At 36.6% G+C, this 26,399-nt stretch overlaps 2 protein-coding genes across 4 annotated transcripts in view; one reads left to right on the top strand and one right to left on the bottom strand.

Moving 5' to 3' along the window:
* The window catches only part of LOC134542224 (centrosomin), an 83,959-nt gene extending 73,957 nt beyond the window's left edge, over positions 1–10,002 (top strand). For all 3 annotated transcript variants that reach the window (XM_063386308.1, XM_063386307.1, XM_063386309.1), the window contains 2 exons: positions 6,442–6,616; positions 9,337–10,002. In XM_063386308.1, the coding sequence (XP_063242378.1) occupies positions 6,442–6,616; positions 9,337–9,566 (405 nt within the window). In that variant the 3' untranslated portion in view covers positions 9,567–10,002. The remainder of the gene's footprint in view (positions 1–6,441; positions 6,617–9,336) is intronic.
* A 4,295-nt stretch (positions 10,003–14,297) lies between these two features.
* On the bottom strand, positions 14,298–25,868 carry LOC134542225 (transcription initiation factor IIB). Its single transcript, XM_063386310.1, has 7 exons — positions 25,715–25,868; positions 23,204–23,314; positions 22,057–22,243; positions 21,422–21,637; positions 19,616–19,748; positions 17,964–18,085; positions 14,298–16,789 (listed from the first exon to the last, which is right to left on the bottom strand). The coding sequence occupies exons 1-7, from the start codon at positions 25,729–25,731 to the stop codon at positions 16,628–16,630; spliced, it is 948 nt and encodes a 315-aa protein (XP_063242380.1). The 5' UTR covers positions 25,732–25,868; the 3' UTR covers positions 14,298–16,627.
* Between the last annotated feature and the right edge of the window lie 531 nt (positions 25,869–26,399).

Genomic DNA, 26,399 nt, shown 5'->3' on the forward strand with positions numbered 1-26,399 from the left:
TTTACGGACGTCTTTAATATCTTACGGATTTATTTTTGCGTGGTGGGTTATTACTGTTCACTGTACCGGCCATGTTACCGACGCACAGACGGAAGGCGGAATGTAAACAAAACAAGAGATAGTTAGATATTTGTATATGGTTTGGACTGGTCTACCTTTGTTTTCCATTTAACGCAACGAAAAAGTGCTTCCTTAAACGGAGGAACGGACCACAATTGTGACGTCAGCCCTACCTCCTTGGTCTGTTCCTTGTTCCTTATATTATGTTCAAAATGGCTGACTATTGTTCGTAGTTCCAATGTAGTGCTGCGCAACGGTTTTTTTTTTTTTTTCTTTTTTATTTACGGGATGGGAACTATGAGTAAGCTAGCCAACAAGAAATATATTCAGACTTACCGTGCTGCGTATAACAACGAATTCTCGTGTATTCTGAAATCGCAAAAAGGAGGAACTTTTGTGTTTTGCACAGTGTGCCGGTGTGATTTTAGTATTGCTCATGGAGGTAGGCCTGACATAACTACACACGTTAAGTGTCCTAAGCAAAGGAAAAATGTGCTTTCTGAGGAAGAAAATAAGAAGATTGATAGCTTTTTACCAGTACTGCACACACGGGGTTGGAAGTGACGAAAGCAGGCACTGTTGATGTCAAGTGGGCTGAATTATCAAGAGTTCGTGGAGTAGATGGCTTCCTGAAGTATAACAGACTGTCAAATGCTATCAATTCTGTCAATCCCCCACAGTAATTCAGAATGTGATCGCATTTTCAGTATGGTAAAAAATAAACAGAACCCAATTTAGGTCCTCCATGTCATCTAAAACTTTGCAGTCTATTTCTGTGTTGAAATCAAGGAATTGTATTTGTTATGAACAAAGATTTCAGATTTATTAGGTAAAGCAAAGAAGGCAACTGATGCACATTCTAAGTCTTAAAATTGTATCAAGGATGATAATCAGGAGATGACTGAAATATGTATGTAACAAACATGTGATATAGCAAGGTATATCTTTAATTAATCTTGTTGAGTAAATACTATTGCTTTTGTTTTGTACTTGATCATTTTGCTTTTCATATGCATGCTGTGTAAATTGGCACATTCTGGATAGGTTTAGTTTCCCAGTACATTTACAATATTGACTGTATGAGGTTTTCATTCTAGGCCATCAATATGCCCTTCATGCCATTAGTAAATTAGCAGAAACCAAATGGAATAGAAAAATAGAAAATAATTGCACATAAAGCATGTAAAAAATTGCCGCATTTGATTTACGATACATTTTCCCAATTTAAAAGTTTTCTTGATGACCAAACTAAAAAGTTGGCAGGTATGGTGTCGCACTTCGGTGGGGCCTGACCCTTCAAACATAGCCTGCTGGAAACATTGAACTGGCATTTGGGATGATGGAAGTTCAAATCCCCATTAAGCTTTCCATTATTGCCTGAAATGTTTCCAAGCAGTTTCTGGGCTATTTCGCCCACAGACTTCCCCAAATAGTTTTGTATATAACCAACCATCTCTTAACAGGGTGTCGACAGGTTACCAAATTCTGGGTCACGCCAAAGTAAGGAAATAAAGAGTATTGGTCGCAAAAATTGAGAAATGAGATTATATTGTAATTGTAATTTTTTTTTTAGTGATTTTTATTTAATCAGTTTTTGTCTTAATCAATTAGTTCATGTCATTTTGTGTTTGGGCTCTTACGTTGACTTTAACTTTTGTGAAGAAGTTGTTGATGGAAAATGTAAACCCAGGTTCTGGAGATTTAACAGTTTACTTGTCATGCCGATAGTAATTCCCTTGTGTTTTTCACTAGATGGCCTTCTCTACCACGTAAATTGTAACCATGATTTTTCTTGTATACTGCACGTGTTTCAGTGCGGGCTTGTAACTACTGGTTGCCAGTCACAGCCAACATTGCAATATTGTTTACATTAATCATGTTACTGTGGCATACTAAATGTAAATATATATTAGAAATAATAAAATAAAATTTTAAGTATGTAACGTTGCAAGACCCCTGCCCTCCTAGCTAAATATTATTTTTAAAACTGTTTTCATGCATATAAACATTTCTTAAAAAAGTCTCGCTACGCATATTTTTACAGTTTTTATGTATTTTAGGGTTTTTTCACTTGCTGTGTGTTTTAAGAGGGTACTTTGAATTTTAACAAACATTTTAAATAATTACTATTTTTTATGTAATTGTTCACAAATAAGTCGTCGTACTGGATTTTTGCCTGACTTGATGTAAGTTTTTGGATGTACGCCATTGCTAAGATTTTTGGATTTTTGCCTGTTTTGGCCTACTTTTTTCAAGTTTTTTTAAACAAGTTTAATTTTGTCAAGTAATTTGTATTATGATTTCTAAGGGTGGCCAGCGACCGGGAAAAGTCAGGGAATTCCAGGAAACCTGGAAAAGTCATGGAAAAGTCAGGGAATTTTTTTAGCTGTCAGGGAAATTTTTTGTAGGTGATTCAGTCTGCGTTTATGTACTTTTATGAAAAATGTCATGTGTTTAGCGATTCAAAATCTTTTCTAAACATAAATCTTCATTCCAGATTTGAAAAGCACGTGTGTATTTATTAAATGTATCGTTTTGTTCAACTAGTAACACGTCAGACTACGTCTTCGAGAGCAATCGAACTTTTCGTAATCGATTGTAATGCGTGACTGCGAGATATTGAGATTGGTACCCAATGCAGTCGAAAATATCGTAATCAAATGGAAAATGCGCAACTGCGAGAAACGTGACCGTCGCTATGCACTTATTCGTTATTGACTTCTTGGTTATGTAATACGTTGTTAATGTGATTGATATGCGAAATTGCGAATGCCGATTGAAGTGGAAAGTCGCCGCAGTGTTTTTTTATCACATAAGTATTCTCCACATTTGAATGTGTTTCTACACAGATTTTGTGGTTAGGCTGTACCCCAAAATGGCGGTTTGCTAGTTTCGTTTTTGTGTTCGGTATTTTTAAAATCAAACACTAGGCGCTTGGTATTATCATTTCTCTGACACTTCATGTTAACTGCTGTCTAACTCAGTAAGTTTTTTCGGTAAATGCTGAAAGTTTGATAGTGAATATGAGAGAAGAATCATTTACCACGTTTCCATGTCGGGTTTAAAACGTTTCGGGTATCCAATTTAGTTTGTGTACGATACCCGTTTCCATGCAATAATTAGATCCAGTTAAAAACGACTTCGATTCGCTTGATATATTTGCTTGTTATACGGGTGACGACATTTAAATTTATGTTGGCTCACATGAAATAAATAAAGACGTAAGTAAATAAACACAAACAGGTGATTTGTCATTCTACTACGTCCGAAATACTTTCCGTACGAAAATAGAATGGATAAGGAAAACTAACACTTCTGTTGTCCACACATTCCTACTAACACTCGTCATTTTTAAACAACAACACACTTTAAAGTGTTATAAACAACTGCCATTGGTAATAAATGCTGTGCGTATTTGCTTTCTATCCGTTTCCAATACGTTAACCGTTTCCATGCCATTTTTCCCTCTGCTCAATCCCATTCCATCCTACAATTTTGGTGTATGGACCTTGAAACTCATAACGTTTTGGAACCCGTTTCCATGGACGTTTTCGAATCGGTAAGTGTTCTTAAAACGTTTTGAACCCGACATACAAACGTGGTAATTGATTGCAAGGAGAGTCGTGTATGATGCTGTCACCAACGTTGGAGGTTTGAACAAGTTAACCATCACCAGTCCTCTGATTCATTCTGTAAAAAATGCCCATGCTCGGTACAAAGAAGCGAATGAAAAGAAACAGGAAGCAGAATATGCGTTATCAAAGGAAATGTTGAAGAAGAGGAAAGCTGCCGCTCTGGTAAAGGAGCTCGAGGCAAAAAAAAGCTGCACTTATGTTAAATGCACAGAGGGAAGTTGAATTAATTGAGAAAGAAATTTTGTCTTTGAATTAGTGATATGTTGTTGTTCGCAGCTACAAAAGAAAACAAGTGTGTATACATCTATGTTTCAAGTTTTTTCATATAGTAATTTCTTTACAATTTAGGATGGCTGTGTGGGAAACTTGGCTAACAAACATGAGAAGTGAGATCTTGGATAGTTTTCAGTAATTATACCTGTGTCTTCAGCATTTTTATTTATTTATTAACAATACCAACTTTATTCAGATTTAGAACATTGTGCTTGTCATTTTGTTGAACATCACATCAACAGGCATGCTATCTTCAAATGTGTGATCAAATGTTTAAACTACTTAATAAACACACTATTAAAGTGCAATTTATTTTATGTGAACTGCTGTGAAGAGTTTGAAGCCGCCAGGGTGAATAATCATATTTTTGTCAATTTTTCCATTGAATAAATTTATTACATGTTGCTTATTACTCACATATAATTTAAAATTTTCAGTAATTCTGTGTTAGTATTAGTGATGTGCGAGTCTCGGCATCATCGAGAACGAGTCGAGACAGAAATTTTCTCGATCTCGTCTCGAGATAATTTTTTTGGCTCTGAATTTTCGAGAATTTTGTAAACAAGAAATAGGTTAGGTAATATAATATATTGAGGCAGCATTTTGCGTTGCGTGTTGAAATAATTAACATATCTTCAACGTAACGTAGATCGAATAAAATAAAATATAATTGTTACGATAGTATACACGATAAATTATTAAAAAGTTAAAAACGAACAACTTCCGTTCACAAGTCACTACATGAAACGGTAAACGTAAACAATGAATTGTGCTGTGGTTATCACTTTAAATTACAGAAGAAAATGATTATTTTCCGTTAATAAAACCAACATTAAAGTTAAAAATAAATCATTTTCGGTATCAATATCATGTATTAACGTAAAACGGTACGGTACAAAATAAAAATATAAACATGACTGCAGAATTCTTCCGCGATTGCATTTTGTTTTATGGCCTTAGGTTATACACACGGCCAGCAGTATATAACAAGCAACATCATGATTAAATTGCCTTCCGTATCGATACTGATATATCGATAGTGACATATCGAAGTGGTGAATGTTCAGACTTTCATTATCAAGTACCGTCCATGGCTCAAGGAAACTGTATAAACTATGGAGTCAATAACGTATGTTTACATACGACAGTAGGCAAATAAACTGTTGAGTGTAAAGGTAAAGTTGCAATTGCAATTGTGGATACTTGATAAAATTATTGAATAATTATGTATGTTTGTCAGATTATTGAGTTTTACTTTTTTGGATCATATTATCCTGTTAACTAAAGTACAGATTTCTCGATCTCGACTCGATTCTCGAGAATTTTTAAATTGCTTTCTCGATCTCGTCTCGATTTCAAAAAAGTCTTTCTCGCACATGCCTAGTTAGTATAGTTGCCACATTGTTATTTTTGTATCTTTGCTGAGAAATTAATGCATTTTAAGTAGCTGCATTGATAGGCCTACACTATATTGTGTAAAAATTTTGTATTTTATAGTGGTCAGGGAATTTTCTTTAAGACCTGGAAAAGTCAGGGAATTTTTTTATACTGACTTGCTGGCCACCCTGTTGCTGTTACCTAATGTTTCTAGAACAAGGGACTGTGTCTGGGGTGATGTGTAGAAAGAGAGAGGCATAAGAGGCCTGTAAGTGCAAGTGAGATAGAAACAGTGATTCCCCAGTAAGAGAGAGACTGTAACGATATCTCGTCACTGCGTGGGAACTGAGTGTGCTGTCTCACGATGTGGGATAGAGAGCGAGAATGTAAAGTCCCTGGCTCCCTCCCTGCGTGAAGGACACAGTGACATGATCTCACCAGTCGTCTGTCGATTGCTGCACCAGGAGGGCGCATTCGGTGGCTTCTCACTAAATATGTAGTAATTGTGAAATAGAAAATTTAACGTCGGTAGTACGAGCCATGCCGAAGATAGTCATTTAATCATTTGTTGTTTTTGGGACTTTTTAGACATTTTAATTAGAAATTGCGGCTACCGACATAGGCGTCTGACTCATGGTGAAATTCATTTTCGCTGGGTGTGGCCACGTTTGAGGCCGCACTGATTTCGTGTACTTACAGTAAGATGTTACTGAAGGACTTAACCTACGTTATTTTTCGTTAATTCTCATCGCCCGAGCTGCTAGCAATTCTCGACAGGCGAATGTACGAATGGAATGAGTGAGAAAGATTTTGAAAGTGATTGGATTCGTCTGTGCATTCTATTTTGAAAAATAAAACAAAAACTAAAATTTGGCGCTTAACATCTTTTTATTTTTATATATAACGAACTGTTATCAGTACCCTTACAAGGTATAAAATAATAAATTTACTAGAAGAGTTTGTAAAAGTTGTAGGTGACTGCAATGTCTAAATAATATGAATTTTGATTATTTTGTAGAGTCAGTTTTGTTTTTCTAATGTACAGACTGTCTGCCAGCAGCGAGGGTTGTTGTGTACTCTGAATTGTTCCCTCCAGCTGTGCGACCGCCAGGGCAACACGTGGGTGACGGTGTCGGGCCAGCAACGGGGGGCGTTGTCCTCCCAGGAGCAGGCCCTGTCTCGCGTCGTCAACGCCTCGCCGGACCTGGGCATAGAGAGCGACGCCGGGCGGCTGTCCAGCATGGAGGTGGCTCTGGCGTTCGAAACCGCGGGTGAGGGTGCTTGCGTCAGGTGCCGAGTTTGTGCGGTGGGCAAGTACAGTGAGAGTTCTTTAATCTGGTGTTCATTGTTCCCGCACATTCTGTAATCCTGAACCAATCAAGTCATTCTCATTCCCCCTTCCGGATTCTGACTGTTGACATTGCTGCCAGGTCACATGACAGCGTCACCTGCATTTTTAGCTCGACCAGAGTTTTGTCGTAACCCGTAACTGTCAATGTTCATTTCGGTACTGTTTTTTTTACTGTTCCCCCAGCAGGTTACGTTTCACATTTTCGCATTCGGTTTTTTTCTGTTGGAACTGTATTAAAATTTATAATCTGGTGAAATTGCAATTCTGGTACTGCTATATTGTTACCGTACGTGCTGGATTAAAAACCATTAACTGTATACAGGCAGAGAAACTACACAAAGCGGTCTGGTTCGGTTTGTCAGTTGGGTATGCAATTGGACTACAGAGTACGTAGTACTATTTAGGCATCCTGAATATGAGGATGTCTTATATTTGTCATTTTGTACCAGGCCTGCCACCAAGATGAGTTCAAATTACACTAGAGTCCCGTTATAGCGAGGTGTCACGGTTCCGGGTTTGATCCTCGCTATAACCGTGTCCTCGCTATAACCGAATTAGACAAATTTTGGCCCCCACAAAATAAAAATTAACCTAAAATAGTTTAAAATTGTGTTTAAACCAGTATAATTGGAAAATAACAGGTTATATTAACGAAACCTTAATTTCTGTGAGCAGATGTGTGAATTCTCTTTAAAACCTTACCCCATAAGTACGGATGCGATCACCGATTGCGTCAAAATAACCAGAATATCCTACCAAGCCACGTAAGTATAGCATCTCAGCCTGCGGCCGACGCAGCATTGTCCTGCTATCTATCGTCGACGTGGGCTGTCTGCTGGCGGCCATGTTGGTTTGGGATGTAGCTAACAGGTGGTGCTAGTGTAGCGTGACGATTTAATTCCTTACAAAAAAGCAGGAGTGCGGCTGCGGCAACGCACGTACGCCTCAAACGAAATAGTCGCTGAAAAACTATACTTTTTTTCATTTAAAGAAACCTGTCAACTTTTTTAGAAAATAAATTTGGGATTAAACTCAAACCATCACCACCCCTTTCCCGGACAGATACCCAAACAACTGACCGAAACAAAAGTTACAAGAAAACTGCCCTAGCGATTCGGAAATAAATACGGTAGTGCCTACTAGAGGTGTAAAAGTAACGAAAAAAATGTGTACCCGTATGTATTCGTTACTATAACAATTAGTACTCGTTACTATCGTTACGTTACTCGTTACTTCTGATACCGCATAATATGCTATGTTATGTTGCAGCAACGAATCCAGTCGTATTGCGTACGCGTACAGTATGACGTCGCGTAAATAATAATAAATAGAATATAAACAATTAACAATATTTGATAATTAATAGTTTTTCTTAACTAAGAAACAATTAAATCTCATTAGAGCAGCTTTTTAATATTATCTGTTTTAAGATAACAACCAAAAAAAAGTGAACATACGCGATTATAAAAACAAAAACATACATATTTCTTATTTGTAAAAAAATACTTTCTTACGTTGTTTATGTTCCAATCTCAAACTTTGTCTACACACGGCACAGATAACTAACGGAAGTTTGATAAAAGAAAGAAAGGATGAGATTCTATTTTTAAGCCACTCACTTAGGTGGCGACTGCACGGCTGAAGAATGTGACAGGCGTCAACTGCAAGATGTCTAGTGGTGAGCGAGAGGGGTGGAGATAAAGCAGACAAATAACAAAAGCGCGCTTCAAGCGATCACGCCGTAAATTTCTCAAAAATACCTCGTTATAGCCGTGTTCTCGCTAATACCGTGCTCGCTATAACGAGATTGTACTGTATTTTTGTAGGTTTTTAAAAAAAATTCTATAACATTTAAAAATTTATTTTGTTAGTTGCAGTTATATTTATTTTAAAATTTAAATGCTTACAATATTTAGCTCTTGTTTAAAGTTTTTGAGGTAAAAAAATATTCTAAAATTGTACCTAATAAACTACCCACAGATTTAATTAATTTTGTTTAGTTTTGAAATATAAATATATTACGTTCTTACATGACACATTTTCACTTACCAACAACTGGCCCAACATCACTTACTATTTGAATTTGATATTTATATACAATAATAATTTGCAATTCGTAGTTGGTTCTAACTAAAAAATTGATATTCGCTAAGACGTACAAAATATAAAATTTTATGTCATGTCGCTATAGTAGGTTTACAGTAAAGTCTATTGAGATGTTTATCCGTGGGGATATTGTTTACTGTTATAAGTGAAAAAATTTATACGGATTCCATCAATTTTTTTTCTTAATTTTTAATTTCCACAGAAAATTTTTAGATCCTTTGATTTCTTCACGCGTATTTGTTATTGAAAAGTTTTTTTTTTATTCCTTAAAATCTTATTTAGCATTTGGAGAATAAAAGTTGTGCTGTAATCATTCAAAAATTCAATCATTCCATAGTAGTGTGTATTTAAATATAGTATATATTCAAAATACCTAGGGTTTTGCCACTGTTCCCATTCATTCATTTATTAATTTTTTTCCCTCATTCCTTAAAAATTCTTTGTGTTATTGACTTCTAAACTGTGAGAAGCAGTTTTGGGCGTGAAACTGGTGGAGGTCGGGGGCCGGAAGCGTGCAGTGGCAACGTGTCGCAGGGGACCAGGGGACCCCGGGGCGGGACCGCGCCGGGCTGGAGCAGGAGAACGCGGAGCTGAGGAGGCGGCTGGCACGCACGCGCCGCACGCTCGAGGAGACGGTTGCGCAGCTCACGGCCGCCAACCAGCGCAAGAAGCTCATGGAGAAGGCCATCTGCAGGCAGCTGTGCAAGACGCACCACGTGCTCAAGACCACGCGCTGCCACCTGGAGGCCGCGCAAGACCAGTGAAGGCATGGCGTCTCATCATCACACCCGAGGTTCAAGTAGTTTTTCTACTTCTAAAGTTAAACACGATCTGATGAGAGACTAAAATTTTAAAAGCTCTACAAAGTGGACATTTTCGTCCAGTCATAATAATTATTCTCGGCGCGAGAGAAATTTATTTTTTATACATCGTGGCTAACAAACTTAATCGCCGCATCTCATTAATGATATCCTCAAAAAATTTTGTTTGGATAATGTGTTCAATGGAGTGCATACTTGTACACTTGTTATGACTGACATGTTACTGTTGTGGTTCACTCAATTGTATCCCATGAAAATGGTACACAGTATTTTCTTGTATGTTGTTTGTGCCAAAAGTTTTTTGTAGATTGTATATATATGTAGTTTACTTTTGACTTGTAAAGTACAAATTAAAGAAATATGTGACTTGTGTTCTCAAGTGGATTTTTCTTTCGCTCCATCATCTTATTGAAAGAGGTATTTTGGACTTTATAATAAATGGCATATTCGGGGGATGCTTCTCAGAGTCCCATTCAGATTGATTTTCCATCGTTCCATCCTGGGGTTCCACCTACTTGGAACCATGCTTCAAACTATGGTTAACTGACTCTGTAGTGAGAGTACGCAATATGAACTTCTCATTGGAGATAGACGGTGTCCACAAATGAGGCCAGGCAGGCAGTCTCTTATTGTAGGGCAGGCCTGCCACCAAGATCTGTTTCCAAATCCTATTTGTAGGATCTTTAAATCCTGTAAAACTTGAAACTTTAAATCTTAATTAGGTTTTGCTTGCTGTAATTTAACTGTACTAAGTAAAATAATAGGGGAAAATGTTCAAATTAGTCTAAATACTTTTTTTGATGAAGGGGTTATTATAGTGTGTGTTTTCCCTTCCCTGAAGGTGTTTGTAAGCTTCTGGAAATGAAGACGAATACATAAATTACGATTTTAACAAAAGTGATATTTTATTAATTTAGCTGAGTTAACTTAAGCAACCTTTTACTAAGTTACTATTTGATTTTACGAAGTTCACAGTTTATTACTTGTTATATTTCAAATCCCCTTCAGCAAATAACTTGGTAATTTTTCTAGAGGCCAACATATTTAGTTAATTTCTTACTTAGATCCAATAAGCTACAATTTTCCACATTTTACCCCAAGAAGGTACTTGGCCTTTTATAAAAAAGTTATTTATTTGTAAAATATCTCGATTGCACCCAACAAACTATTGGAAGCTTTCATTAAATGCATTTGCTTTAAGTAGGAACATGAAATACAAGATAAAATTTTTATTTCAAATCAAGGCCATCTCTGTAGTTTTTTACTAAATAAAAGACATACAATTAAAAATTCAGCATTTGCGATTCCATCTATTATTTTTGCGTGCACAAATTTTCCTATAACAGGTTTTTTGTATCAGTCATTTTACGGTCTAATTTTAAAACAAAAAAATCAAAGATCAACTTTGCTATGCAGCTCGTTAATTGCCGAGTGAACAATATTTTTGTACTTCCGATGTCGCCAACCAGAAGAGGCCACTGATTGGCCAGCACTCCCAGCCAATCACAGAAGCCCAGCTCCAATTGGCCAAACCAACAAACCAACCAGGAGAAAGAAAGAAAAATTGGCTCACAGCTGCAAGCAATTAGGGAAACACTCCCCTTTCAGGAAAAAGTATTAAAAGGCAGCACTTATAATGGCCTCAGTAAGTGACTGCAAAGTTGACCAAAATGTCCATCTTGTATCTTAACCTTAGATGCTCCTACAGCCCAAAAACATCAAGCAACTCTTGACAATGTCCTGTGATTAGTGATGGGTCGAATGCCATTTTTCCCGAATTCGAATCCCAAACAGTACCTTGAATCCACCCCTCGAATCCGAATCCAGATCCAGATCTCAAGGGTTAATTATAAAATAATTTTTAAGTTAAGAGAAAAAATTAAACATTATGCAGAATTATTTAACCCTTTAAATTTTTATTTTAAAAAAAAACAAGGTTTTTGACACGGTCTGGATCAAGACGATTCCGTTTTTGGTCACGTGTGTTTCCTGCAGTGCTTAACAAACGTTCAGAGAACACTGTAACAGGTGGTGAACACAAATATTTTTTGGACAGTTTATGTAGCCTGGGTGAACATGCAGACTGAGTTTTCCAGTATTCGAGGATGTTTATTTCTGGGTTAACTGTAGGATCACGTAAGAATCTGGTCACTTCATCAATTTCTGTAGAATCCGACTTGGTGGATTTAAGGCATTTAGGCATTATCTGTGAGTACAGTGATTCATGTATCCAAGGAAATAAGAAAACGAAATTCAACATCCCACGGAACAATATTTTGTAGTTACCAACTTGACATTTGTTTAAAGTCCCTAATTAAGATAACGCTTTTCTGAAATACTTAATGGAAACTGAAAGGTGCCATCTTGGCTTCAATGGTTTTAGCTTAGGCCATAAGAAATATTGTCATGCATCGTTTAAAATTAAGCCTCACTAAAGCATGGTGATTAATATGCCCGAAGTTAAAAGTGACGGGGTGTTTTCTCTAGTTTACCCATTAAAATCTTTATATTAATATTAGTTATTTTTTGTGTTGCTCAAAATGATTGACTAACAAATTCATTGGTTGGCCATCATGGAATTCTCAGGTAATACATATTTTAACGTTGATAGTCTACACAAACCAAAATTGGTTCTAAAAAAATTCATAAATAGAACTTGTATCAGAATATTTAAAATAGAATTGTGATTAAAATAATAATTGTATAATGTATTAATTTTTGTCATTCATTATTTCATTGTTATTACTACATGTGTGACCATAACTTGTGATGAAAGTCGCTAAGTAACAGATTTCTCGGTAAAGTTATTTAAAAAAAAAAACGAGATTCATATTACTAGTCTAGATCCTAAATGTGCTTTATTTTATTTTTTTAGCATATTCTGAGAATACATCTGTGATTTATGCTTTATTTAATGCCAATGTAGCGACAATGCATCCATGTTCATGAATATAAAGTAAGTTTCCCAAATCAGTACATGCTTCATAATTTTTTTATATAATAACGAATTAAAAGTACAATAGAGTAGAACCTCGTTAATCCGTGATGCGCTAATTCGGAAATCAGATAATCCGGGACGATTTAAAAGAGCAGAAAAAAAAGAGAAGAAAATTGTCAGCACTTAAAATTAACATCACGCGGGCCAGCGCCGGCAAACACTGCAAGCCATCGCGTGGGCCACCAAACTCTGCAATGCTGTTTCTACCGACCCTTTGTGTCGCCCCCCTTTCTGCTGTCACATTTGCCACTCTTTAAACTTGAGGGGGATGTCCTGACTTCTGCTTCCCGTCTCCCTTTGTTTGTTTCCACCTGCCAACGCAGGCAAGCGGCTGGCGTGTGATGTGTCTGGCTGGCATTCAGCTGTACGAAAGGGGGGGGGGGGGGGGTGCAAGGTGAGCACAATCTTATCCTTCTCTCTTGGCTGTTGTAAATGACCGTGAACTAATGGCTAGGCAATGCTGTATTTTTTAAGCCGAGACACTAATTCGAAGACGGCCGGCCCTTACCGTGAACGGATTATCCGGGTTTATTTTTTTATTTACAGGATTTCAATTATCCTGGCATCGGCGGGTCCCAATTAACACGAATAATGGGGAGTTTACTATTTTTTATCCATCTGCTGCCAAGGCGTGGCAAGCCTCGGGAGATGTTACGTCACATGACCCTGGCCTTAACCCAGCTGCACTACGGTGTCTGAGAAGCTTGACAAGACCTTCCGGGCCTTTAATCACTAGTCCGTGAAATTCGGTAATCAGTGATTATCTCGGTCCCGACCATCACGTACTACTGTACCTCAATAGGAAAACGGAACAGACCAAGTAAATTGTAAGCATTTAAGTTTTTAAAATACTACATTTACATCAATATTTTTCCTCGAATCCCGAATCTTTTCCTCGAATCCCAAATCTTTTCCCTCGAATTTCGAATCTTTCGAATACTAGAGATTCGGTGGGATTCGAGGATTCGACTGGCCCATCCCTACCTGTGATCTTTAATTACTTACATTTTAATTATTTACATATCAGTATTTGCCAAATTTGCTGTGTATTGTTGCTGTTAGATTCATTTATATGTTGTGCCTATCCCTAAAGTTCTAAATTGTTGGTAGGCATATTACAAATAAATATAACTTTTACCAAACTTATTTTACCAGGTTTCCAGGTTTTTTTTTTTTACACTGCTCTTAAGATTTTATTTTATTGTATTTTGCATGAAATTATCTTTGACTCCTGTCTGTAAAGTTTAAAAAAAAATTGTTTTAATTTGGTATTGGAAATATTTTATATTGAAATTTAATTTTAATAAAAGTACTTGCAGAAGCCTAGTAAATAATAGCCTTTCCTGTAGTAGAGCACTCGGAAAGAGAATTACAACACACGGCAACTAAAATTAATGCAACTAATTTCAACCAAATTTTTTTTTGCAGTTTTCCAAAATGGGTCATTACTTGTACAGTCTTTATTACCTGAAGCCTAAAATTAAGAGTTAATTATATTTTACTTCATAAGTATCTCCACCATGGGCTAATGGGCAGTGAAACATTGGAGGTGACAGGACAGCAAAGAAAATATAATCCTGAGACAAAGTGCTCATCATGTACATATTAACAAAAAGTACTACAAACTAAAAAATATCTTTTGAATTTTGGCTTGGATTTCAATGACTTTATCTTGGTTTAGTAGATACATACTTTTATTGATCAATACTATTTGGAATAAAACTCAAGTTGTACATAAATGACTCAAGTCTGAGTAAACTGTACACTATTTATTCGCTAAGGTAATTCAATGATCAATGAAAGATAGATCCAACACTTACAATGGCCATACACTGCACGCCTTCAATTTCCTTTTACCTATAGCCATTAATTAACCATTATATGAGGTAAATGCAATGGTTAATATGAAATACGTTGGAGAAACTAATTTCTTCTGATAGTTTAAAAGGCACCACATGAAAAATTTTAACACCAACCAAATGCAGCATTTGCATACACAACCAAAATAGTAAAATAAATGTCTCAAATTGGATTCAGTCAGTTTAGATCACTTCACAGAAGATTATTAAAAGCTTGGAGATGATTGATACCGTATATACTCGTGTATAGCGCGCCCTTTTTTTCCCTCAAGTAAAGGAAAAAAATCAGGGATGCGAGCTATACACGGAAAAAAAAAGTGATGGGGTGGCGGGGAGGAGGAGTGGAAGTCGTTAACTGACGGGTGACGTTTCTGGCCAGACCCCACACATACGCACAAGCAACAAGGCCTCTCTTTCACACACACACACACACACACACACATCCGCGCACAAGCTCGCACTCTTGTTTATTTTTAGACCTCCCCCTCTACAGAAAGCCAGCGCAGCTAGTAAAATAAAAGAGAGAGAGAGAGAGAGAGAGAGAGAATTTTGTCGCCATTCCCCCTCCCACTTCCTTCGCTTCCTCGTCGCAGCTGCTACCGGTGAGGTGAGTCATCTAGTCCTCCGCGTCCCATTCCTGCCTGTCTCCCTCCCTCCCTCCCGCCCACGTACCAGTTGTGACGATACAGCGCTTCATTATCTTCCGTCTACACAGCAGAGTTTAAGTATTTTCCTGACGCATCACCACACATCAATTTAAATTATCATTTGTTTCATACGTAATTACTTAACAGGTACCACAAAATGTTAGTAAAATTTAATTACGGGAAAAAAAAATTTTTTCTTTGGAATTTGTTGCAAAAATCGTGGTGCGCGCTATACACGAGGGCGCGCTATACACGAGTAAATACGGTACTTTGATAGAATCAATTTTTTGCTACACAAAAAAAATCGTGAGTTACAAAAACTACAAAAGCAAAATAAGAATCCCAATGTTAAGGTCAACCATCCAAGACTTGATGTAAGTTTTTGGACATACGCCATTGCTAAGAACTTTTTCTGTTGAAGAAAAACTAATAAATAAAATAAATAAATAAAAATAAAAATACTCAAAAAAAGATACAAAAAACACACAAAATTAAGTAAACAATTGCTGTTGTCAACAAGGATATGAACACCACAAAATATTCCGAAACAGGAATATGGTCAGCAAACAAATAAAAAACAAAGAAAAATGTACTAAGAGAACGAAAAAATCCCCACAAATGATGACAACACAAAAATATTGAAACCCAAAATAATTCAGCACAACAGTTGAAGCGAGACTCAAGAGTCGCACCTGTGTTTCCGTACCATGTGCGTCTCTGCCTGAGGACGGGAGCAGATAGCAGTTCCCGAAACGTCGCTTGTTTCTGTTTAGGTAAAACTATTGTATTTGTTTGTTTTTTCGTTTTGTCATGTTTTTTGTCTCGCTTCAACTGTTGTGCTGAATTATTTTGGGTTTCAATATTTTTGTGTTGTCATCATTTGTGGGGATTTTTTCGTTCTCTTAGTACATTTTTCTTTGTTTTTTCTTTGTTTGCTGACCATATTCCTGTTTCGGAATATTTTGTGGTGTTCATATCCTTGTTGACAACAGCAATTGTTTGCTTAATTTTGTGTGTTTTTTGTATCTTTTTTTGAGTATTTTTATTTTTATTTATTTATTTTATTTATTAGTTTTTCTTCAACAGAAAAAGTTCTTAGCAATGGCGTATGTCCAAAAACTTACATCAAGTCATGCACTCCCATTGCACAAATCTTTTAAAGATAACATCAACCATCCAAGATCACATCCAGAAGTTTTTTAACTTCCAGACTAGATATATCATTTAAAAAAGAAAAAAAAAGAAAAAACATTAACATATTTGCAGAATAAAAACATCATACTCTTGGAAAGCTAAAGGTGGATGGACTGTCGTCCAGCAACAGCATTGATGTACAGTTGCAGTCACAGAGCGTCATGACTTAATGAGACGCATCATTTCTCTTGCCTCCAAAATACGTTTTATCGAAAAATTCCAATCCTAACACCTGCGAAACTAAACCGCTAACTGATCTCGGATGTGAAAAGACTGAAGTGCGAGCTCCACGGAACGGAGCCGTCGCTACATCTGGGGCAGCTCCTCGATGGGCGTGGTGAACTTGAAGTCTGGCGGGAACAGCTGTGCCGCGTGCGGGTACATGAGCTTGTACGACTGGCGTATCGTCACGTCCGCCACTCCCGCTATGTCCCCGATGTCCTTCTGGCTGCGCTTGTCGTCAGACGCCTGCGGGAGAGAAGTCACGTCACACGACCCGAGCTCCAAAAGACTTAAAATCCGGGTGTAACAAACACATAAATTATATATAAATAATCACATTCCGTGTAGAACTTTCAGGTGACGGTGGATGACATTTAGTTCTTCATTATTTATAGTTATACTCAATATGTGGCTGAAGCCTTGCTAAGGTACTCACTTCCACATAAAAAAAATATAAAAATTTTTGCCCACTTTAGAGTGTCCGAGTATTTTTTTTTTCTTTCCTTTTTAAATTGTCAACTGCCGCTGGTCATAACAATCACTTTTAATCACACACTTTCAGTTTCCCACCCCGCCACAACTGCAGGTCAACAAACTCCCAGCTGTTTGGACTATTCTATGTAGATAGAGCAAAGATATTATGGGTTTTGCCAAATTCAAAAATATAATGTTATAAAATGTGTAACATAATTTCAACCACATTAATTATGTATATTTTGCAGTAGATTTCCTAAGTAAAAACCATAAAATGGCAAAACATTAGTGTTTTCTGAGTACATAAAAAGGTTATAAATGTAAAAGTACTAACTGTGAGGAATATTCTTCAAGTCACACTGCAGTATTTTAATCAACCATTCAAACTATAACATTCAATCAAAATTTCTTCCTTGTATCTGCAAGTTTTTATTTCCAAGAGTTTTGATTTAACTTCAGATTTATGCTTTGGAACTTTGATTTTCTAGTTCTGCATAGAGACCAATCATATAGGCTTTGTAATTTGTAAAATCTTACATTTTGATACTGAAAATTAATGTACGTAATGAGTTACATGTCTAATGCTTCTCAAAGATGTTTATTTTGGTGCAGAATACCATATTACATTTTATTTCATGGAAAAATTACCTATTTCTTACGAGTTAATAGTGTTTTGAAATTACTTCTGATTTGTTGAGTATGGTTGTCATATGAGGCATGTAGGTATTCCTGTACAGCTATTAGGAAGGAACAATTGAGTTTTAGCAACATCTAGAAACAGTCAACATATACACAATGGCTCCAAATTTCGCAAAATTACTACGACTGAAAAGCACTGAAACTTCATAGATATGAACTCCGTACTTAAATCAAAATATAAATTCAAATGTAAATGTTAAAAGATAAAAATTCCAGTGATTTGAGTCAAGTTGTACGACTGGTGTACCTGAGAAGCCATGTAGATGGATGCTGCAGCGACCGAGATGGGGGACCGCCCCGGGACCACGTCCATCTCCACGGCCTTCTTGGCAATGTGCGTCGCAGCCCGCTGGACCATGATGGGGAGACCTGGGAGCAGAGGGTCCCCTTGTCACATCACATGTTCAAATAAAATAATACTCTCCTTCAGCTACTTTCTCTACTTGCTTAGGAATTTCTGTGTGTTGTTTTTCAAGTACATAAAGTAACATGATATTTTACTTCATCGTATTCATGTGGCTGTTAGGTATAATTTACTATGGCACAAAAAAATGACTCCCAAATGAGCTGTTTACTTATGCTTTATGCACACTACAGTATCTTTATACATAGTACTAAGTTTTAAAAAACCTATGTGAGAATGAACAAAAATTTTCACAGAATAACAAATAAAAAATGCACTAAAACAAAGATTACAGTAAAGGCAGAAGTTTGCAAAAAAAAAAAAACTGATGAGATATAACAGCAAAGACTAGGTTAAAAAATCTCCAACTTCTTTTATTTACAAAATAATAGGGTGAATATGAAATGCTGTATCACCTTAGTAGTGAGACTTTACATAAAGTTTGAATTTTTTAAATTATCAATTAACAACTCAATTTGTATTTGCAAGTGTAGGGAACTTAATTTGAATTGCAAGCTGTGCTAATCATCCAGGCCTAACTAACAGTTGAGTATATGAGGAAAGCATACGCTTTTAGGCTACCAATTTACAGAGAAACATTTACAGCAACACAAGTACTCACATCCTGGCAATTTGACACACACATAAAGAAAACATCTTTGTGGAGACGTGCAGTTACAATGTTTTGCTGGCTACACCAACTTTCTCGGGAATAAAAAAAAACCTCTCACCGCCTGAGAGGCTGGTCTAAGCATCCACATACGTGCAAATATGAGTTGGTGTCTTGAACAAGTCAACTCTAAATTAGCTGATTTGTGGTTTAACCACAATACCTGTGGAACAGAATAACCTCAATGGATTCCCAAGGAATCCCAATGAAAATGGAAACAGCAATGAATTTTGATTCAACACATTTTTGCTAGCAAACAGCTATTAAATATAGCGGTGGGTTGTATCATCCAACGTTTTCATAAGAACCCACTCAACGACTACAGTAAAAAATTACAATTGTTTTTAAGTGCTTTATATGAAATAAGTACCACATGGACAGTAACTAGTGACTTATATCTGCCTCATTCCACCCCTTGTTCAGGGTATATAGTCAGGAGTGTGCTGTGCATGTGATGGAACAAATAATGGAGCAAGGTCGTGCAGTGGAAGATACAATACCAAACTTTGTACCACAGGACCTATGTTGCCATGTTAATTCCAGTCCGGGCATCTTTATTTTAGTCTGCCATAGTTCGCAAAGTACCTATAGGCAAATGCTGGCTGGGATCATCTCTTACGGTACGACACCGTAGCCGATTCCTTCACAGCATCCTAGATTTGTGTGCTCTTGTGTTCCTGTCCCTAATGATCCAAGTTTCCATGACACACACTCAATTATAAACAAAACAATTTAAGCAATTTTTTAACAGATCATAATGCAATGAAAAAAAATATGTACCACTTAAAGAGCACATACAGCCCACATCTTTGTGACTGAAACTCACCAAGATTGGAGCAGAAACGAGACATAAAGTCTCCAGTAGTAATGAGATCGACACTCGTCTCCAGGGCTTTCAAAATCAGCTTGAAACACCGTCCAATTTCTTTCTTGCTCACTTTGCTCACAGCACAGATCTCCTGCGAGTACAGGTAAAAATGAGATTAGGAATATCCCCAAAAGTGAAACAAGATAGAGAATCTAGTCACAATTAAAGTTATCATTGTCATTACAAAATAAAAGATAGTACATATAAAATGTTTGATATACTAGCTAACTTTTAAAAAATTACAGCATTGAAATTTGGGAACTATTGAAACAAATTTTACATTAAATAATAAATAATATTTCTGAAAAATATATAGGCCAGACCAAACTATTTTTACAAAACTTTACACCATCCTTTTTTTACATCTGGTTGAGAGAGCCAGAGGTAAAGATAGCTATATTTTTGTTAGGAGGAGATCAAAAATTTACCTTCTCGAATTGTTCTCGAAACTATTACATGACAAATAAATACTTTAATGTTATATTACAGTACTTAAGTTTTTTTTTCTAATTAAATCAGTTTTTTTCCTTTAGGGATCATCCATTAATCATATGAGGCTCGAAAGGGGGGGGGGGGAGGGGGGAGGGAAAAATCACTAAATATCACAAGGGGTGAGGGTAGGGGGGTGTAGAGAGATATCACGTGTATTTGTTTTTTTCGCCCGATTTCTACTAAACCGAAAAGTGACGCGTGACCTTGACTCGCCGAAGCCAGGCAACAACATCCCCGCCCGCCGCAACATGAACCACCCGGCTCGGCTTGCCAGTCGCCAGTAAGACTGTGATTTTGGCGCCGAATACATGCGTAAATCACATATAAGCCTTTCCTTTATTATTTTTATGCCAGTGAGAATAAACCTGCAACCTTAATGTGTGTCTGGACATTTTTATCATTGTGCTTAATTTTCCAGAATTAAATTAGATTACACCTATATTTAAAGATAATATTCTGAAATTTTTAAAAATATTTTGTACCAAAAAATACACGTGATTTATTTGGGGGGGGGGGGGGGGGTTGTAAGTCTAAAACCTCACCACAAATCACTAGGGGGGAGGGGGGTTAAAAATTTGCTAAAATACATCACGTGATTAATGGACGACCCCTTAGTTATCACATCATACAACATTGAAGGAAGTCATCAAACAGTATTAAAATTATCGAAATCTATGTGTGTGAATGCCACAAACTATTGCAAATCTCAAGCTACAGTTAACTTTCAAGTAGGGATGGGCCAATCAAATCCTCAAATACCAACAAATCCTTAATATTCTATTCGAAGGATTCAACATTACAGGTAAAAGATTCAACAAAAAATGTTACAGGAAAGAAAGTAAATTAAAAATTTCAACTGATAACCTACACAGTTTACTAGGTTTTTTTTTTCATGCGTATCCTGTTATACAATTCCCCATGATATTGTAATCTAACATGTAATTATATAAATAAAATTACAATATGTATTGATTCTGGAAACTTATTTTAATATTTAACATTCAAAGGGTTGCATATTACAACACCATAGTCAAAACTTTTATTGTGCATTATTTTATTTTTAACCCTTGAGATTTACATTCGGATTCGAGGAGTATATTCATGTATTCTTTGAAATTCAAATTCGAGATTCGGATTCCATAAAATTGGCAATTTTCCCATCACAACTTTGAAGCTTAACTAATAAAGGAATGATTTCAGGTGAAGACAGTACAAGGTATGCGAGTGTTCCGGATAACACCCGCCAATGACACACAAGGCCGGTGGCGGTACCTTGAACGTCCTGGGGACTCCCTCCTGTCGGCAGGCGATGTAGAGGCAGGCGGACGCTATTGCGTCGTTGGAGCGGCCCTTCAGGTTCTTCCCATCATGCACCTGCTTGAATAGGTTGTTTGCTCTATCTACTATCGTCTTCGGCAAGTTAATGCGGTCCGCCATCGTGTTGATCTCACGAAAAGCATTGATCAGAGTTCGATCTGAACTACTCATCTGAAATTAAAATTAATTTTCAAAAAAACCTGTACATATTTTGTATAAACAAAAACATGAAAGGAAATAGATACCACAAATGGATTGTCTATAAGATAACTGAATAACACACTATCCTGCGTGAATAAATAATGCAACTTCATTAAATAAGAGGAAGGCATGTACATAATTATCTTCCATTAAAAAAAAATATCAGGCTCAAACTAAAAACTTAATTTTCCTTCCTATTTAATTACTGTACAACTGTTTGCTAATTAGCATTAACTATTACTGTCTCAAATGGAATAAATAAATATAAAATAAATATAAATATAAAATAGTATTAATTTTGTAAAGAAAGCTTTGCAAAACTAGTTTTCAAAATTTAATTTATCAATATATGTACTTCCACCTGCATTGCAAAATCACGGAAAACTCACGGTTCTACGATTCTGATATTTTGAGACCCCGAAGCCATCGAAGGAAGCATCGCCCCTGCCCGGCCCGATCATGGTGGAGAGATCGGAGCCGCTCAGCAGTGGGTTCTCAGGTCCACCAACACGAGAAGGGTCCTGGCCTGCCTTCTCGTTGCTGAACGTCCGCCACTCAGAGCCCACATCGATCACCCTGTGACACATGCCGAGAACCACCGAGCGACATTATAACTCTATCAGGTAACCAACAAATTTCACAGTTTTAACTACTACACAGATTTAGGCACTGGTACACACATTGCAGTTATAATCTTTAAACAATACAATAAGTAATTATATGCAAAATAGTAGCTAACCATGGAAAAAAGTTCACTGACTTTACAAACCACTATAGATACTTACACATTTTAAAACATTGGGCTAGACATGGAATGGTTACTACAGTGTTTATCATGAAACACTTAACAATAAACCTTGTATAGTAAATTCCAAGAACTCTTGACTTTATGGTTTATAATTATTGAAGTACACAAAATTAAAGTAAAGTGGTCAGATTGCAGAGAAGCGACCAATCAGAGCCCCGCAGACAGATTTGCTTATGCAGTGTAGGACAGGAGACATTGTGATAAGAATTTTGAGCAAATTTTTCTTGTAATATATATAGAATATTATAGGTTCTGATTTGGTAATTACTCTGGTGAGGTTAGAATAATGGAGGTATTGTATAATGAGGGTTAAGGTCTAAGATCAAAACATAAAATCACAAGTCTAAATTTTGCAACTGTTGAATATACACATTTTTCTCTGGCTACCAAGCAAAGATCAAATGGCTTTTAAAATTTTTTTAGTTAGTTTTGCTATGGAATGCTATGTTAGCATAATTACTGCAAAAAATATTTGCTGAGTGAATTATTATTGTTACAAAATATATTTAAAAAATTTTTAAATATTAAAAAGCTGAAGTTATGAAGTTTTCTTAGTAACAAACTCATAAAAAATCTCTACTGAACCTCAGCTCTACAGCAAGTAACTTCAACACCATAACCACATAATAGAAAGGAATATTTTTAATAATACATAATAGTTTATGGCTATAAAAATGATACAAACTTTATTATAAAACAAATACGGGGACACCAGCTCCATCACAAACCTGTCTCCGACGACGAGGCCACATTCTGAACAGATCTGGTCTCCGGCACGGTAGTCCTCTATGAGAGGCGCATCCGGGTGAGCGTAGCAACACACCTTGTTCGTTTCACATCTGAGGGAAAGAAATGGGTACCTATTCTCCACTACTAACAAGTAATACAATTATCCGATTATCAAAAAAAAAAAAAATCTATGAATTTAATTATTGACAGCAGCAGGTTTTAAACTTGTACAAAACTCGTTAAAAAGAAACTAGATAGAACAACTTACAGGATGAGTTTTGTTGAAACACGAATGGTGAAATGATAAAAGCGGTGACTAATTTCTTTTTTGTTCTCAGAAAGATGAACCAACTGAAGAGAGACGCCACTAATGAAGGCAGAACAGATTGACTGGGAGTGGTACCACCAGTCAGGTAGCGGAGTCAAAGTGGAAAAAGACACGTGCAACATATCCAGTAACTGTAGCATCATATACTATTTGTACAAATAAAATAAACATTAATCACCACTTTTACTATTTGCATGGAGACTTATGATCACCCTCTAGAGTACCTTAAGATTGTAATGACATACATCTACTGCAAACACAAAACTTTGCAAAAGCTCATTCTGTTCGTGTAATCCATGTTACGTTCACATTAGTAAACCCTTGATTTTGGCCTCCAGAAGATATTAGGGAAGCTCATTCCATTATTTGTGAGGATTTATTTTATTCTCAGGGAAAAAACCATGAAGAATCTTCAGGACATAGGAGAGTGCCACTGAGCAAAAGCCCAACAGAAGGTGGAATAGTCAAATTAAAATGAAAAAAAAAAAAAAATTCTCATATGCCAGAAACTAATTAAGTTACCTGTTGCTATGTAAGTCTGGCACACAGCTCTAGAGACTTCAGCCTCAGATCTGTAATGTGAACTCTATTGCTTGAAACAAGGGGTCTAGTAAAAGTTTGCAAAGCACATCACATGAGTCAGTTCACTCAGTAAATGAAATTTCTGCCAATTAATGGTATGACTGAATAAATAAAATAACATAAAAGATGAGGGAGATTGACTGGTACATAGTCAATGGTGACATAAAGACCATGGACATACCCAGCCACACTTTAAACAGAAAAGGAAAAAGTAGCGACAAGTGTCTCAAGTTAAGCCCCTTTCAGAGAGCAAAAAGAATTCTAACAATTCCAACCTGAAAAAAAAAATATAATTTTTTAGTTCTAGTTTATGTTCACCACTATGAGGTGGTATGGGAGGAAAGCTGCAGATGTTTGTGGACCACTGTGTGATGTGAGTAAGACAATGGTGGTTAGGTTCACGAGGAAGAGAAAGATATGGAAGGATACAGGAGATTAAGGAAGCAGAGGAGTACATATACCTAAGGGAACAATGCAGAATAACCTGGGATGGGGAAACGGTGCAGTGGGTGTTAATAAAGGGGCGGGGACAGGACATGGCTGGGTACAGGAGGGAGGGTAAAAGGCTTACTCCACGTTAGGCAGGCCAATGATGTATGCAGCGGTGGTTTGAGACCCAAACCCAGTGGAAAAGACAAGGGAGCTGTACAAAGTGCAGCGCAAGACAGCGAGGTGGGTCACAGGTATGTGGAGGAGAAAGGAAGAGCAAGAGGATGAGATGCATAGGCCATCTGAGATGGTAAGGAAGCTGGGGACAAACAAACGGGAAGGAAGAAGAGGGTAGAGATTAGTAAGACTGTGTTCAAAGTGATAAAGGGAGAGGGAGGCTGAGGAAAGCTGGGAACTAGGGTAAAAAATGTGGATGGAGGGATTAGTGGAAGCTCCATAGGAACAGCGCGGATTTTTAGAACGGAAAGAAAAAAATTGGAAAACATTTTTTTTACACACTACACTGGTGCTTAAATTTACTCAGAAATGATGGTATCGTAATTCCTACTAGTTTGAGAAAAAATTAAATTTATTTATCTTACATTACAATACCTGTTTTTTTACACTGCTGCCACTATTCATTGATTACCCGCAATAAATAGGAATGTATGTTTCCATAAACTTGAGATGTTCCAGAATTAACCCCTGATAAGTAGGTTTCTTAATTCCTACTGGTTTGTGAAAAAATAACAGTTTACAGCTTACATTACAATACCCGCATATTCTCACTTTGCCCACAGGTAGAAGCCCAATTGCCAAGTAAAATCTCAATAATGGAGCCTATATTCAAAAGTTTGTACAAATAATGACATAATACTTTAAACAGCATTCAGACACTTTACCTTTCGAAATTAATTATGAATAAATTAATATAACACAAATATTTTCTGAACAGCAGGAAGAATAAACCATGTTAGATAAAAAAATTTATAAAATAAAACTTTTCAATCAAACTAAAAATCAGATAAATTGTAAACATAAAAAATAATAACAGAAAAAAGTAATAAATCAATGCACTATCAAACTCAAAAACCAAATAGAAAATAAATATCAGCCTTTAAACATCACAATAACAAAAATTAGTTTCATTGATTGTATAAAATAAAATTACCTTGCTGATGAAGCCATTTATAATATTTGACTACAAAAGTATTTCCGCATCGACAATATTAAAAACGTTTATCAAATGCAATCATTCGTACAGCTGTTTAACTATTTTGATAATAAACACGAACATAGATATCGCTACAAACTGTAACCTCCTGCAAGAAATTAAAACTATGGAGCAGTGTTGCCAGCGAATGGAACTCATAATTTGGGTTATACTGAAATCTAAACTCGAGTACTTTAGGGTACACGAAGTTCTCGATTCGGGAGTAATTCACGGTACATACACACAAAAAGTATGAAAACAAAATATTGCTGTATTATTTAGTACAAAGATCATATACGTTGATCTGTTAAAACTCATAATAGCATGGCAACATAAAATTTTATAGTTTATTTTTGGCTCTACTGCTAAGATCCATACAAAAATTTTAAAATATGTTTTTAGGCTTTTGATAAAGAGGGAGGGGGAGATTATATAAACTGTCGTGTCCTGCATTTGGCCTCGGCCAGATCCTTACCCCAGAGAAATCTAGGGAAATACAGCCGGAATCTAGAATTGGGTGTATTACTTTCTGCTCTCCTCTTCTCTCCTCTCTTTCCTTCTCTCTCTCCTTCCTCCGGAGCGGCCTTCGGGATTTCGCTCTAGCATCCCTCTTCCCCTGGAGCGGCCTTTCGAGGATATCGCT

Source organism: Bacillus rossius, assembly GCF_032445375.1.
Source record: "Bacillus rossius redtenbacheri isolate Brsri chromosome 4 unlocalized genomic scaffold, Brsri_v3 Brsri_v3_scf4_2, whole genome shotgun sequence".
NCBI lineage: Eukaryota > Metazoa > Arthropoda > Insecta > Phasmatodea > Bacillidae > Bacillus > Bacillus rossius.